This window comes from Telopea speciosissima, chromosome 8 (assembly GCF_018873765.1).
Source record: "Telopea speciosissima isolate NSW1024214 ecotype Mountain lineage chromosome 8, Tspe_v1, whole genome shotgun sequence".
NCBI classification, from domain to species: domain Eukaryota; kingdom Viridiplantae; phylum Streptophyta; class Magnoliopsida; order Proteales; family Proteaceae; genus Telopea; species Telopea speciosissima.
This window is the reverse complement of record NC_057923.1, coordinates 54,754,798-54,769,949: the sequence shown is the minus strand read 5'-3', so window position 1 is coordinate 54,769,949 and position 15,152 is coordinate 54,754,798. Positions and strand designations below refer to the sequence as shown.

Below are 15,152 nucleotides of genomic sequence, written 5' to 3'. Positions count from 1 at the left end.
ACATCATCCAGGACACCTAAAACAATGCAATATCTCACACCAAGCAGCCAAGGCATATATTTCTTCCAGTAAAAGGAAACTTAAAAAGCCCATATCAAGATGGTATTTACAGTGGAAATGTTAGACAAGTCTCAAAAAATAAGTACAAGCAAAGGCATTGACCCAGGTGTTCTATTAAGTATTAACTTGTACTTGATTTATCAATATTGATGCTCAAGTAAGAAGCTAAGAAACAATAAATAAAGATTTGGGCTTTCTTATTGACGCCCCTCAAGGTGTCAAATAATTTAAAACCTTACTTTTTTTTTCCCTTCTAATATGACACACAATTTTTTCCAGTTAGGGTAATAGTGTCATTTCACATGTGTACTCGAAAATGTACATGACAATGACACCTTTTGATGATGAGATAATGAGTTGTCATTTTCAAATTATTCTTAGAACCCCTTTATACCCCTATCTTAAATAACTTTAGGGAATAAGATGATGGGCAATTAAAAGAAGGTGTAAAATTCTAAATACGCCTATAGAAGTGTCACTCAGACACTCCCAAGATTAAAACATCAGTTACATGAGAGTTTATCATAATTCATAAAGTCTCACTATGTCCAAAACACAAAAATTCACTGGGGCTTCAGCAACATGTTACCTCCTTCAGAATACAAGCGTGTAACATTGAATAAAGTGCCTTAATGATGGAATAAAATTGTATTGGGATATGTAATCTTAATATCACAAAGACCCAACAATAAAATGGTAAATCGTTATCATTTGTCAATGAAGTTAGCTGTTAATCTTTTTCCTTTTTTTTTTTGGCTCCTCTTTAGTGCAATTAATCAGAAGAATCAACCATGTACTTTTTCTTTAATTTGTTCCTTCTTGCTTTGAGAATTCAAATAGAAAATATCCTCAATATTCAAAGTAAAAGAACAAATATCCAAATTACAAATGGGATTACACAAATAGCAGGACTACCCTGGCCCTAGAATCAAATATCCTTTCTATACAAAATCAAACACCATCAACACTAACTGTTAGCCCAGTAAATTCAATTCCAATTTTACCCTTTGCTAACAATAAAAACAATATTCAATCTCACAATAACATCTTTGTACTTATCTCAAGCTCTCAGTATTTGAGTACTCAAGAAAATACTTCAGGATCTTCACCTCTGCTTGCATTTTCAATTTCCACTACATTTCTCCGCTTATTCTTTGAGGTTGATTTCCAGGTAAAATGCCTCTCCTATAGTTTTATATGTGATCTGGAACCCCCTCCCCAAGCTCACAGCCAGCTCATATCTGAAGCCAAACCTGTCGAATCTTTCAAGACAGAGAAAGGGTTTAGTTTCTTTCAAAGACTCTCTCCCCAACTATCATCTCTCACATGTCACGAACAAGGGCCTGCCCAAACCTCCTTCAAAAGTCTTTCTGAGACCTCCTCCTCCCTTGTTCTCTCCCCCCACAATCATCTCTCTTGCAAATACGAAAAACGAGGTATCTTGCGCACTCCCTAGATTTCAAATACTGACCAGAAAAGATGAGTAAATGTAATCCAGAAAGCTCTTTAAAAACCTAAATTAATGATAGTTGAATGTGTGATACCTTGGTGTGGCAATTAAATGGGCTCCAAACAACAGAACATACTAAAGGACTGCAATAGGGGGAAGGAGATATTCCACAGCTTTTTTTATGTCAGTCCTTTCATTTCTTTTCCCAACAGTCCTGACCATGAAGGACCCCCAACAGCAACTGACAAAGAAAGATTCGTTTTGTCGGCAATTGTCTATGTATATGAGTTTATATGGCTGCACTGTGAACAATGGTTACCTCAGTCCTCACCCCAATCATAGTATCACATGCTAAATGCAACAATTTCAACAGAGGAAGCAAAAGAACCAATATATGCCCTGCCCATGGCTACTTTGATAGTTTGATCTTATGAATGAACTCAAACCAACGTAGGGATTTATGATTGGGAATTGCAACTGAATTCAGCTGGCAGATGGAGGTGATCTTTTTTTTTTGGTGAATATAATCTATTACCGAACCCCAGGAGGGGGCAGGGAAAAACGGGGGGAAGGGGATATACAAAGAGAAAAGGGGGAGAGAGAGAGGGGGGGCAGCCGAGAGCCAACCTACGCAGAGGTGGGGGCCTGCAAATGAGAAAAATCAAGACCCCAGGATACAACAATAATCCTGTTCCTTGGGGTATCAATAATGGATCTATGAGGGACAAAACTGAGCTTGGAGGAGACATCGAAGGAGATGGCTTATCAAATCATATCAAAACATCCAGAGTTGGAAATCCATCTCCTAAGACTCCTTTCCATCCAAATGTGGTAGATAGCAGAGCCAAAAACAAACTTTCCAATAGTGTCACATATAGTGTCTCCAGTAAAGGTCATATCACATAGTGATCTTAATGGGGCAGTTTTCAGGATTGGAGGAGATAAGGCATAGTCCATGTCGAAACCATAGTACTATATCTCGCGATATATCGGTATCTCGGGCCTACCGAGATATCCGAAATATCCGAGATATCGCGAAATATGACCGAAATATTGCATTTTTTCTGCAATATTTCGAGGGTCCATCTCGGGGTATTTGGCCATATCTAGGCCTCGAAACTTCATGGACAGCCTTATTTAAGCTTAATAAACACATTTAAACCATAAATTGTAAAAATGTGAATTCAAATTGGTGTTTTGGGCTTGCACTTTGATTGACATACGGTCGCCGACCTAATGTATAAATAGTTAAATACACATAGATTAGGCGAAATATTTAATAATAGTATTTAACTTCATCACATATCAAGTTAAAGCCAATACACATTGATGAGTGCCATGATTCTCATAAACTCCATAATATTCAATAACTCGCTTAAAGCCTTAAAGGCAATACACTAAGTGTCAAAGTTAGTAAGTCACAACTCACAAGACTCGCAAGTCACAACTCACAAGTTCATAAATCAATGAAATCACAACTTAAGTTACAAATTACAAGTGCTAAACTGCTAATAGTAGTTGATGTGCCTCCCTGGATCAATCCCACTCATACCTCGGGGGGGGGGGTGGGGGGGGGGGGGGGGGGGGGGAGGGGGGGGGGGGTGTCGACGCCCATTGCTCTCTTTTGAAGGACATATGTGGACCACGGTATAGAATCGGAGAAGAAACGAGTGTAGTCATCCACAAGTGTCACGTAAATGGAATCATCAACATACGTAGGTAACCTATCCTAGGATATAAACTAGGGTTACCAATCGATCCAATCCGTGAAGAAGATGATCCACGTGATATGATGTTGGCGCCGGCGCAAGAGGCGATGGCATTGGTGCATGTATGGTGGTGAGGTTGGTAGCTAGGTCCGCTAGGGTATGCAAAGATGTTATCTACAAAAGATGATCCAAGATGTCCGACGGGACGGGTAGTAGTCATAGTCCCCTACCCCACTAAACTGCCCATATGATGATGATCCATATCCATATCCACCGTAAGGTTGTGATGCACCATAATCCGATGCCAATGGAGTGGTATGTGCGAAAATTAAAATAATTATTTAAGAGCAGAAAAATAAATCCGACACCATGAAGCGTAGATCGGCCATTGGTGTCTAACATATATTTAATTCATTACCATCTAAGTCATATTACCCCTAATTATTTCCTATTTTAATTGTAGGAAAATGAATTTTTAAAACCAGAAAATTAAAAAAAAAAAACATATGGAAAAAAATTTCGACACCGTGAGGCTATAGATCGGCGCATGTCTAACATATATTAATATCATCACCATCTAACAAAATTTGTACATAGTCTTTTCAAAAAAATAGTTTTAGAGGAATAGAATTTACCTTAAATAGTGGAAAAGGCTTGGATGATGAGCTTAGATGACCCTCCGATGAGTTTACCGCGGAAAATCCGACAACAATGTGCTTGAACAATGGCTAGAGTGTTGGATGAGAGCTTGGAAGAGTGGAAGAATAGGCAAAAGACTGAAATTCCTTAGCAAATGCAGCTCTCGGTCGAAATATGGACCGAAATCTGCGAAATATTGTATTAGAGCCCCCTTCACGTGACACTTTAAGCCAAAATACCATATTTCGTCGATATCTCACGAGATATCGACGAAATATGGTATTTTTTCATTTCGACCTGATTTCGCATCTCGGTAAGCTCGAGATATACGAAATTAAGCGATATTTCGGCGAAATATCGCGAGATTTTGAACCATGGTCGAAACTCATCTAGTGGGCTGTCAACTTAATGTAAAGCTGGATCACGAAGGACCTAGCCCTAAGCAGGAACCTCTGTCCAAAAAACTAGGCAACAATTGAAGAAATTGTAGCAGATCACACAATAAAATTGATTTAAATAGAAACAAAGAAAAAAAAAATAGAAACTAGAAAAGAAGGATAGGATTGGATCAAGTTCTCCAGGGTAATGTAATTGTAGATTGGTAGGATACCAACTAGAACCAATAACCAGGATCTGCTATGGATAAGGGAACTCGGCTAGGTTAAAATATGAGAAATTGTGAAATTAAGGTTAGGGTTTGATGGGACCTAGGGTTAGATGTTAGGGTTAAGTTAGGAGAGTATGGATTATATGGGAGAGAAGAGATGTTGAAAGCTATAGTTAAATCAGATGACTAAATCTGAAATTATTGACGAATCCTAGTAGAAATAGGATTGAGGGGTAAAAGGATAATTTCAGACAATCGGCTGGGTGAATGGTAATGAAATTTGAATCAAGTCTCTCTTAGGCCAGAATTCCAATTTCAGACTTACTTGTTGTTTGAAAATATCTTGTACCTTTCAGAGAAATTCCAGCAACTGAATATGTTTCTTCAAGAGATCGGCTATGGCAGAATTGAAACTTGAATGGAGCTTGATTGGAGATTGATGGAGGGGGTTGGGGAAGGGGATGGCAATCTCACCTCACCCTGGGCATCTCACCCAACCTATCTCAGGATTTTTTTAACAAAGGCTAAAGCCAATATTTCATTGATCAAATTCGTGTTCAATGCTGACCTCCCTTACAAACTTATATAGAAAACTCAAAAATAGACTTAGACACTAAAAAGGAAAGGCCTAACCCTATCCTTAACTAATAGGGTAACCTAAATTGATTAAGAAACTGAAATAACAAAGAAAACAGACTCAAAATAGGACTCTAACTAAACTAAGGAAGTAAATCCCGTTTTCCCAGTTTCTACCCATAGTTTAGGCCAACTAAATTGGCCAATTACAAAATAAACCCATGGGATCAAAAGCCCAACACATATATAACCCAACCCAAAGCTTATTTCCACTAAAATAAGCCCCAAGTGACTTATTTACATCACCGGGTCTCCCACCCACGGCCTCTCACCATATTTTGGTATCTAACCAATGGCATCTCACCATACTCTCTCACAGAGCAAAGCACAAAGCTATATTTTTTTTTTCCTCAATCTCATTAATCAAATTCGTGTACAATGCTGGCCTCCCTTACAAACTTATATAGAAGACTCAAAAATAGACTTAGACACTCAAAAAAGAAAAGGAATAACCCAATCCTTGGCTATAAGGTAACATAAATTGACTAGGAAAGTGAAATATTAAAGAAAACAGACTCAAAACAGGACCCAAACTAAACTAATGAAGTAAATCTCGTTTTCCTACTTTCCACCCATATTTAGGCTTATTAAATTGGCCAAATACAAAGTAAACCCATGGGATAAAAAACCCAACCCAAAGCTTATTTTCAATAAAATAAGCCCTTTAGATGATTTATCTGCATCACACCTGTGTTTCCAACTACGGCACTGTTGACGGGTTGAGGAACGGGTAATCCACTAATATAGACCCTCCTCTATTGGCATTTGACAATTGGTTAAAATTTTGTCATTCGTGATGTAGCTATATGAGAATATTGAAGACCGTCGAGGCATTGCTCCTTTCAAGCCTTTCTTGGGTTTTGAATGGCAAACCACCTGGTAAGATTGGTGGGTTTTAAAGCATAAAAAGGGTAAAAACAGAATTAACTTTGATAGGTTAACACCATTGTAAAAGGTGTGTGGTTTTGTGCAGAAAATATTTTTGTTCTCAAAGCTATGGTTATTTTGTTATTTATTTAAACCTGTGTGTATTTTAGATATTTCTTCTATTTTGAATAATGAGGATATTTTCCCTATATTTTATAATAAAGAGTCTATGAAAAGTCCACCGCAGCAAAACACAGAGGAGCTATAGAACTCAAAGATGCACAGAATAAATAATACCATCTATAAAATACACTACAAACAGAATCATTTTACACAATAACATTGCAGTAATTTATATACACTTCATAACTATTTTACTTCTTTGAGGTCAAAGGAAAGAAAAGATACAAATAGATATAATATAAAGGTTTGATTATCAGATTAGCCATTTCTTGGCAAGAAATCCACTTTAAAAAAAATGAACATCAAAGAAATAGCTTTCTCAGGAGAAAGTACGATGGGTAGGGAATTGAACAAAGAGCGAACCCCAAACCAATAACTCCCCAAAAAAGAACACAAATCACATCAAGCAACCATTCAAAAATGACCATCAATATACTAGCTATTTAATCCCTGATAATTTTAAAACTTATTTAACCAGCTACACAATATTCTTATACCATTTAAATTAAAACGGTTTGACCTTCAAAGCGTGTGAAATAACTTACCATGCCCCATTAGATGGGCTAAGAAATCTTGCGGTTTCTTCAGGTATTCTTTATGAAGACAAGGCAAAGTCCACGTTAAATTGAGGACATGAACATCTTTAACTGCCTCTAGCCTGTAAAGTTTACCAGCTTTCCAAATAGGAGCCACTTTCCTATCCTCTGGCTTAAACTGAGGACCTTCCTTGACACTACTAAACAGTTCCACCACCCAATCCTCAAGTACGTCTAGAGGTTCTGCAGCATTGAAAACACTACAATTAATATAAAGAAAGACAATCTATTGCCATCACAACAGCACTCTTGTTGGCTCTTGCAATTCCTATTTAACAAAATATTAAAAGTAATGTTTTTAGACCCAGCAAAATCATCAAACCACTTAAGGGATCATGTTAGGTCATTCAGTTCAACTGTCGCACATTTGGGTCATAATTTGTTTACCAATGACATCAGATGAGATCATATATCGAATAATTTGACATGAGGTCAAAATACAGGAAATCAAAAGCAAAATTCAGGCAAAATAAAGAAGTCAAAGAAGAAACCATAAAAAACTAAAACAGCATTATACACTGACTTTGAACTATCTCCACTAAATTCATAATCTTTCGTAATAAGGAAATATTTTCTAAACCTAGATAATCTAGAAGGAGACTTGCAAAAATACCAAAATGGCAGGGCTAATATAAAAAAATTAAAAAAAAAAAAAAAAAAGAGCAAAACATCCATCAAGTATCTATGGCTTGAAATTAGATATCTGAGACTTAGATAGGATCCATCATCTGACCCAGACCCCTATCCTACATTGCAGTTAAAGTTATTCAATACATAGATGCCACCCTAATCTACAAGATCTGGAATCCACACTGCAAAAACTACTAGATGGGAATCCCATCTACGCCACCTGGGTCTTGCTTGGTATTGAAACATGAACAAAACCTTTCGAATCACAGAAGAAGAGCCTCACCTCCTCCAATGACCACTAATTTCATCAAACCGCCATGGTAATTTTTTCTGTACAATTGTAAAATTTGCTCCCGTAAATCTATTCCTTTCTCCATTGCATCAGCCAGACTCTTCTTATTCCCTTCCATGAAAGAAAAGCATAATATTAGATATGAAACAGATAAATATAACAAAAGAATGTTTGATGGCTGCACAATTACCCCAAAAGAATCTGTTAAACGGGTGGCTTGGACGAGATGTATGGCATTGAAGTTGTTGAAGGCGGCATGCATCACTTTGCAAAACTTGATTGAACTCTATATCCCATTTGTTTACAAAACGAAGTACCACATGCACGCAAAGAACAAATGTCAGCAGCCCAACGACATGAGACAAAGTCAGTAGGCCTCAGGTATTGTTGTTAAAAAAGAAAACCACCAGACTCCGGTCAACTAGAATCAACCTGAATCTATGGCCAATAGCTCTCGCTCCATAGCCTCAGCTTTGACTAAAGGGGATACAAAGAATTGAGAGAATCTGGAAGAAAATAAATATTTTAAAATCCCATAGCTTTAGTTCTCACTCTAGGCGCAAACAGGTTTTTATCAGTAACACAATGAGAAATATGTATTGGGAAGTACATAGGAATGGTAAACTAGAAAAAAATAATAAAAGTAGGACATCTTATTGCAAGCACAACAAGCCATTTTTAGATCCTTGAAATTTCCACCAAAGATGCCCACTATATCTAAAAATAATGTGTTTTTCATGTTAGCATTAGAAAATTATTTTTAGTACCTCGAAGCAAAATCCAAGGAGGCACTGTAAAACAAAACTCAACTCAACTCAGCCTTTTGCCAACTAAATGGGGTCGCTTACATGGATCCTATTTCTCCAATCCGCTCTATTCAAAGCCATACAATATTCCAGTCCTAAGCTATACATGTCCTCAAAAGAACTAGGGTTTTAGCATTGTGAAGGAAGAAATAGGTTGGCCAGAAAAGAACTAGGACCGCTTTAGAGATGCCAAAGGAGCGAAGGACATCTACTGAAGTCGCAAAATAAGGAGTTGGGAAACCAATATTATGTTTAAATAATGAAGACAATATTCCTTTATTATTTGGAATCATTGTTGATAATCATTTGGTTTACGAGACCCATGGTGTTAGGCTTGAATGGTCGCTCCTTTGTTTCTGTTGCTGTTGTTGTATCTCTAGTCTGTATTTTCCTTTTTTTCACAATAAAATTGTGTGATTCTACCACAATGAAGTAGGAGACTTTAATTAGGAAATCCTCGCCCTTCTAGCTGTGAGGAGCACTTAGAGATGGTTACAGCATTATGATCCAAATTCACTCAATCCTACTGGAGTAGAAAATTCACCTGAAAGGAGGATCATGCCCAGTCATATTATCATATACTAGACTCATCAACCACGTATGCTGCTTCTATATAAGGAATTCAAGGTGGGGATTGTTCCACAGTCTTTGATGACTCACACCAGACTTGGCAGAACCTTGAGGCTATCTTATTTCATTAAGAGATTTATTATTAACTCACCATTCAATATCTCATTCTCAAGGATGCTTGAAATAACAAACTCTCTAGCAATTGCAAATGACTCAGCAAGACGCTCAGAGGACATCTACCTAATTCATCCCTGCTTCTCATAGAATGCCATTAAAGTATCTTTTCTGATTTTGATTAAAATCTCTCATTTTTAATGTATCTTTCAATCAAAACAAGTGGAACTCAAATTTTACTTAATTAAGTGATCAAAGCTTAGCAATTATAACCAACAATTCCATAAGATTGACGATACAAAGCAAAAATGAGTAGAACAAGTTTAATGCCATTAAGAATGTGAGAGATATAAGAATTAAGCCTATTTGACATCGACATAAGTAAATAACCTGAAACTAACAACTCAAAAACCAACAAACTTTTCTAATGAATAAAACCAATATCCATTTGATGATGATATAAATTTACCTTTTCAAAGCTCCCTTGAGAAACTCCCGTTTAACTTCAAAATGGTAGCAGGTAAATTCAGTTTCCGTATAAGCATTTGATGAACCACCATGCTTTGACAAGTAACTATCATACTAGAAGACAAAACAGTAAAATTGGAGGCCAGTGACCCTTGTATCACCACTCTAAAACAATAAATATAAAGTGAAATTCAATTCCACATTATTATAAGTAAATTTACACATTTCATAACTTGCATAAACTGATAACACTTTCCTGCACAAATTATCACATGATCATTTCAGCACAGAAACTCATAGCTGTTACAATATACTAATAGGTTGCATCTACCTTCATGGCTTCATGCAACCATTTGAGAGAGAGAAGAAGAAAAGTATGATGAAAGGATGAAGGAGCATAAGACAAAAGAAAAGAAACAAACTTCACCTAAACAATATCTTATAGCAATATCTTAGAGTGATATATGTATCTAATCACATGCAGATGTGGAAACATGCCTGCTTATAAAGAGCATGGAAAAGATGGGCCTGCCTCTGGATTCGCCACAGACCAAAACAATTTAAACTGGTAATTTTCTAATACAATTGGGCCAATTCAACATTGGCCACAGAATAGAATGTACAACAAAATCTTGACACATGGACAACTTTTTTAGGACTTTTAGAAATTCCATTGAAAAGTTTGAATGGAAAATTGACCTTTACTTATAGGCCCACAAACAGCTGGAACGTCTAGCTATATTGGTTAGAGACTTGGAGTTGTACAGAATTCAAGTACATTGGAAGGTTACATGAGGTCAAAAGAACATAATAATGTATCTTGGCTTATAATTTGTTACATGGAGTACTCTATTTTATATTTCTGCTTTTTAATGTTGTTATGAAAAAATGTTGACAAAAAAAGGGTAAATGGTACCAGTTGTTATACTATGCCAAGAATGTAATCGTGAATATCAACAATATATAGTTTATCTGTACTATATTCGAGAATTATAATAGATTCATTTAAAAAGTCAAACATAGACTCACTTTTTTTTCTTGGAGGGGGTTTAGGGAGGGGAGTAAGCGATTGATTCCCTTTTATGTACTTTAAATTAGGTGATTGAGTCCTTGACTTCTTTTTGTGTACTTCTGTTGACTTTGCAGTTGATTGTTTTATAACAGCTCTATTTTTATATTTGGTTCAAGCATAGTTAGAAATTTTAAAATGGGAAAGATATGTTATAGGATATGTTTGGGTATTATTCGACTTGGATATTAGAGAGGAAAAAGGGTCAAAATTCAAATGCAGATGGCAAAAGATCAAAACATATACATTCAAGTATATGCTTATATTTTAAAAACTCAGAAACAAAATCTTACTAAGGATACCATTCTCTTATACTAGCTTACAGCACAGGAAAGTGATTGTATTAGTTCCAAGAGACATGAGAACCAAGTCAACAAAAAAATACCTACCAAAAAATAAAGCAAAAACAGATGACAGAAATATGTTATCAATTTTACTGCAAAGGGAAGACAAAAAGCAACAGGTAATACAACAGTTTAAAGACTCGGTTAAATAACTCATTGAGAGAAGATTAGCAGCAAAATTTGTGACATAAAAAACAAAATCAAGGGATATAAAGGAAGTGACACGAACATTACCCTTGCCGGAGATAGAGCAAAGGGAACCATCAGCAATTTTAACTTTATCACTACCAGAGCAAATAGAATAGAAGTCATAAAACTGAGAACTACCGGTCATTCCGGTCAAGTGATCGGTAACACCGGAATCAATTAGCCAAGAGGGGGAAGGTGTGGAAGTAGAGGCATGGAGGGCAGAGCTTGAAGGACCTGACTAAGGGAAGGTGTAGTTGTGACAGAAAAACTACCGAACTACATCATGACCCATCTGAAGGCAGCAATGTCAGCTTGTGAGAGGAAGAATGGGGAGTGGTGTCCATCTATGGTCCAGTGATGCGGGTTTATCACCAAACTGGACTTCTTTACTTAGAAAAAAGTCTAGGGTTTGGTTATAGACATGTTGGGCCTTTGGCCCCATGAGTTTTCAATGTAATAGGTCACTTTTATGGACCTAAAGTAGGGGTACATAAGTTGCATACGGGATTAGCCCTATACTTAGTTTATTTTCATGTTTTAGTGTCTTAAATTGAACCGGTTGAACCACTGGTCCAATTTAAGTGATTTTAGAATAGAATCATTTTAACTTGAGTAATATTTTAGGGTCCACACCATAGTTCAAGATCTTTGTAGCGAGATATCGCTTTTAACTCGATCTTGGAGGATCTCGAACTAGAACCAGAAAGCTCATAATACACCATAACTCAACGAGATCTCGACTCGTACTCGCCTGTCTCGTCTCTGTGAAGGGGAAACTCCATCTTTGGGTCATTTTTTTCATTTCTTTTGGCAAATCACACCTCCAACACCTCATCAAAGCTTGATTCATTAAAGATTGAAGCTGCTAATCTCCTCCAAACTACATCTCAAGAACCTAAGGTAACTATTCATCTCAAAAACTATATTTTTCATAGAAACATGATCTAAACTTGTAAACTACCAACTTAGGGTCCGTAGTCAAAGTAACATTTTGGGTTTGAATTTGTAAAAACTAAAGGTTCCACTATGTTTAGAAGGCCTAAAATAGGGGGAATGTCAAGTTTCAACCCCTATCTTGGCCATATGACCACCAAACCTACCATCTAGTTCAGGAAAAAAATTCATGATCTCGCCGAGATCTCGGTTTCGTGAACGAAACCTAAAACCTTGGTCTACACCTCTACACGAATTTTAGAGAGGGAGTGTTTTGTATTTAGACTCAGCCTGGGATTTCCTATTCCTAGGCTGCATAGGGATTTAGGCTTTTGGCCAATATAAATAAAGAACAACCATGGGGCTCCTCTTTACCTCACTGTTTTATGAAATCTGCTCTTGCAAGCTGCTGCAACCTTTCTTCTATTGAAGATCTGTTTTATGTGTGTGATCAAAGCTAGTGGGATTGGTGTGATCCACCATAACTCAACGAGATCTCGACTCGTACTCGCCTGTCTCGTCTCTGTGAAGGGGAAACTCCATCTTTGGGTCATTTTTTTCATTTCTTTTGGCAAATCACACCTCCAACACCTCATCAAAGCTTGATTCATTAAAGATTGCAGCTGCTAATCTCCTCCAAGCTACATCTCAAGAACCTAAGGTAACTATTCATCTCAAAAACTATATTTTTCATAGAAACATGATCTAAACTTGTAGACTACCAACTTAGGGTCCGTAGTCAAAGTAACATTTTGGGTTTGAATTTGTAAAAACTAAAGGTTCCACTATGTTTAGAAGGCCTAAAATAGGGGGAATGTCAAGTTTCAACCCCTATCTTGGCCATATGACCACTGAAACCTACCATCTAGTTCAGGAAAAAAAATTCATGATCTCGCCGAGATCTCGGTTTCGTGGCCTGGCGAAACTGAAACCTAAAACCTTGGTCTACACCTCTACACGAATTTTAGAGAGGGAGTGTTTTGTATTTAGACTCAGCCTGGGATTTCCTATTCCTAGGCTGCATAGGAATTTAGGCCTTTGGCCAATATAAATAAAGAACAACCATGGGGCTCCTCTTTACCTCACTTTTTTATGAATCTGCTCTTGCAAGCTGCTGCAACCTTTCTTCTATTGAAGATCTGTTTTATGTGTGTGATCAAAGCTAGTGGGATTGGTGTGATCCAATCGACACCTTGCGGTGTGAAGTCCGGGTGGTTCGTTGGTGGGATTGGTGTTTGATCTAATCGACACTGCGGTGTGAAGCCCGAGTGGTTCCTCTCAAGTTCTATTTTCAAGTTCAAGTTCAAGATCTAGTTTTTATTCAAATTCAAGTTCAAAGATTCAATTTTTATTCAAGTTTCATCCTCAAACAAGCTGCTGCCAAGAGTAATCTGCTAATACAGTAAGTTTGAGACATCCCCATCCCCATCCTTCTTCTTCTAATCCTGTACAATACCAACCCTAGTATTCCTCTTTGTTATTTTCAGTCTTCCCATACCCTAAATTCCCCACAGACCTAACCAGCCATCAGAACTTCATCAATTTCAACCACAACACCCCCTGCCCATAAGGAGAACTCGACTTCCCTTGCTGCCCATCCCAACCACTGAAACCCTAATTTACCCCATCTCAAATCAAAACCCAAAACCCTAATTTCTGCCCAGCCCAAACCAACTGTCAGAACAGTCTACAAATCTGACCGATTATCTCTCATACCCTCCTAAGAAAACCATTCAAGTTTGGTAAACTTCTGTCCAGCCAAACCCTAGAAATCCATCTTTTCCTCTTTCCAAATCCCGAAACCCTAACCCTAACTTGCTGCCCATTCAAGTTTACACACTTCCACCCATCAAAACATCTCAGGACCTTCACTAACAGACTCCCCTACACCTGCCTAGCATAACCAACACCTCAAACCCTAACCCTAATTTTGACCAAAAATCATATTTTGCCCTATTCAGACTACCAGCTCATAACAGATCCTGATGTACTGGCTCCTAGTTGGTCTCCTACCAATCTAGGATTACATTATCCAGAAGTGGGCCTCATGCATTCAGTGGCAGCCATCACAGTGTAACCCCTGGCTCCCCTCGGAAAACCACCAGGTGTCTGTCTAGGGGAATGCCCATATAGGTACCAATACCACCTCGGAAACCACCAAGTCATAACCGATGAGTTCACCGCCTCCCATGTCTGGTTTGGATGATAATGGATATCCAGGCTTTGGTACTCTCCATAATGACAGGGCTGGGAGCGACACCACATGGTCCACTAACCTCAGACATGGTTCACAAACACTCACGGGAAGATGGTTGAATACCGTAACAAGGTGGGGAGTCCACACACTACCCAATTTCCAACAACGGAAGCTTGAGTCAAACAAAGAACATCACAGCCAGCATTCCAGAGATAGGTAACCAATAAAAACTTGAAAGAAAAAAAAAAACCCAGAAATGAGTGACCATTCATTCCAGGCAAACCCACAATTTTTAAACAACATAACACAGCCAATGCAGCATTAGGTTACCATCAACAAATAGCTCAAGATACTGTTGCAGCCCCAAAAAAGTATTGCAGTACTATAGCAGTACTATAGCAATGACAGAAAAAAACTTGAAAAAAAATTTCCAATTAAATGAGGATTTCAAGGTGGGAATCAATTCAACTGTAACTACCAAGCTTCAAATACCATAACTCATTAACAACAACCATCTATTAACTCGGCTACATCACCCACAGCAGCAAAAACACACAACAGTCCAAACAATGGCAGTAAAACCATGGAACAAGAACTCACCAAGATCTCGGTAATATCTCAGTTTTTTGCAAAACCAAGACGAGATCAAAGGCGAAATGGGAAAAATACACTATCTCGGCCAAGATCTCGGTCTCGGGCTGAGATCTCGGTGGGAAATCTTGCTATACAGACACTTAATTATGCCAGAAACCAGGACAGACACTTATTCCAGAAACCAAGACAGACAGCTATG

At 37.7% G+C, this 15,152-nt stretch overlaps 1 protein-coding gene across 2 annotated transcripts in view; it reads right to left on the bottom strand.

The window, feature by feature from the left end:
• Positions 1-15,152, bottom strand: part of LOC122670679 (nardilysin-like) — a 75,338-nt gene that overhangs the window by 28,706 nt on the left and 31,480 nt on the right. For both annotated transcript variants that reach the window (XM_043867641.1, XM_043867640.1), the window contains 5 exons: positions 9,629-9,741; positions 8,102-8,175; positions 7,860-7,955; positions 7,661-7,780; positions 6,697-6,930 (listed from right to left, as the gene is read on the bottom strand). In XM_043867641.1, coding sequence (XP_043723576.1) covers positions 6,697-6,930; positions 7,661-7,780; positions 7,860-7,955; positions 8,102-8,175; positions 9,629-9,741 — 637 coding nt within the window. The remainder of the gene's footprint in view (positions 1-6,696; positions 6,931-7,660; positions 7,781-7,859; positions 7,956-8,101; positions 8,176-9,628; positions 9,742-15,152) is intronic.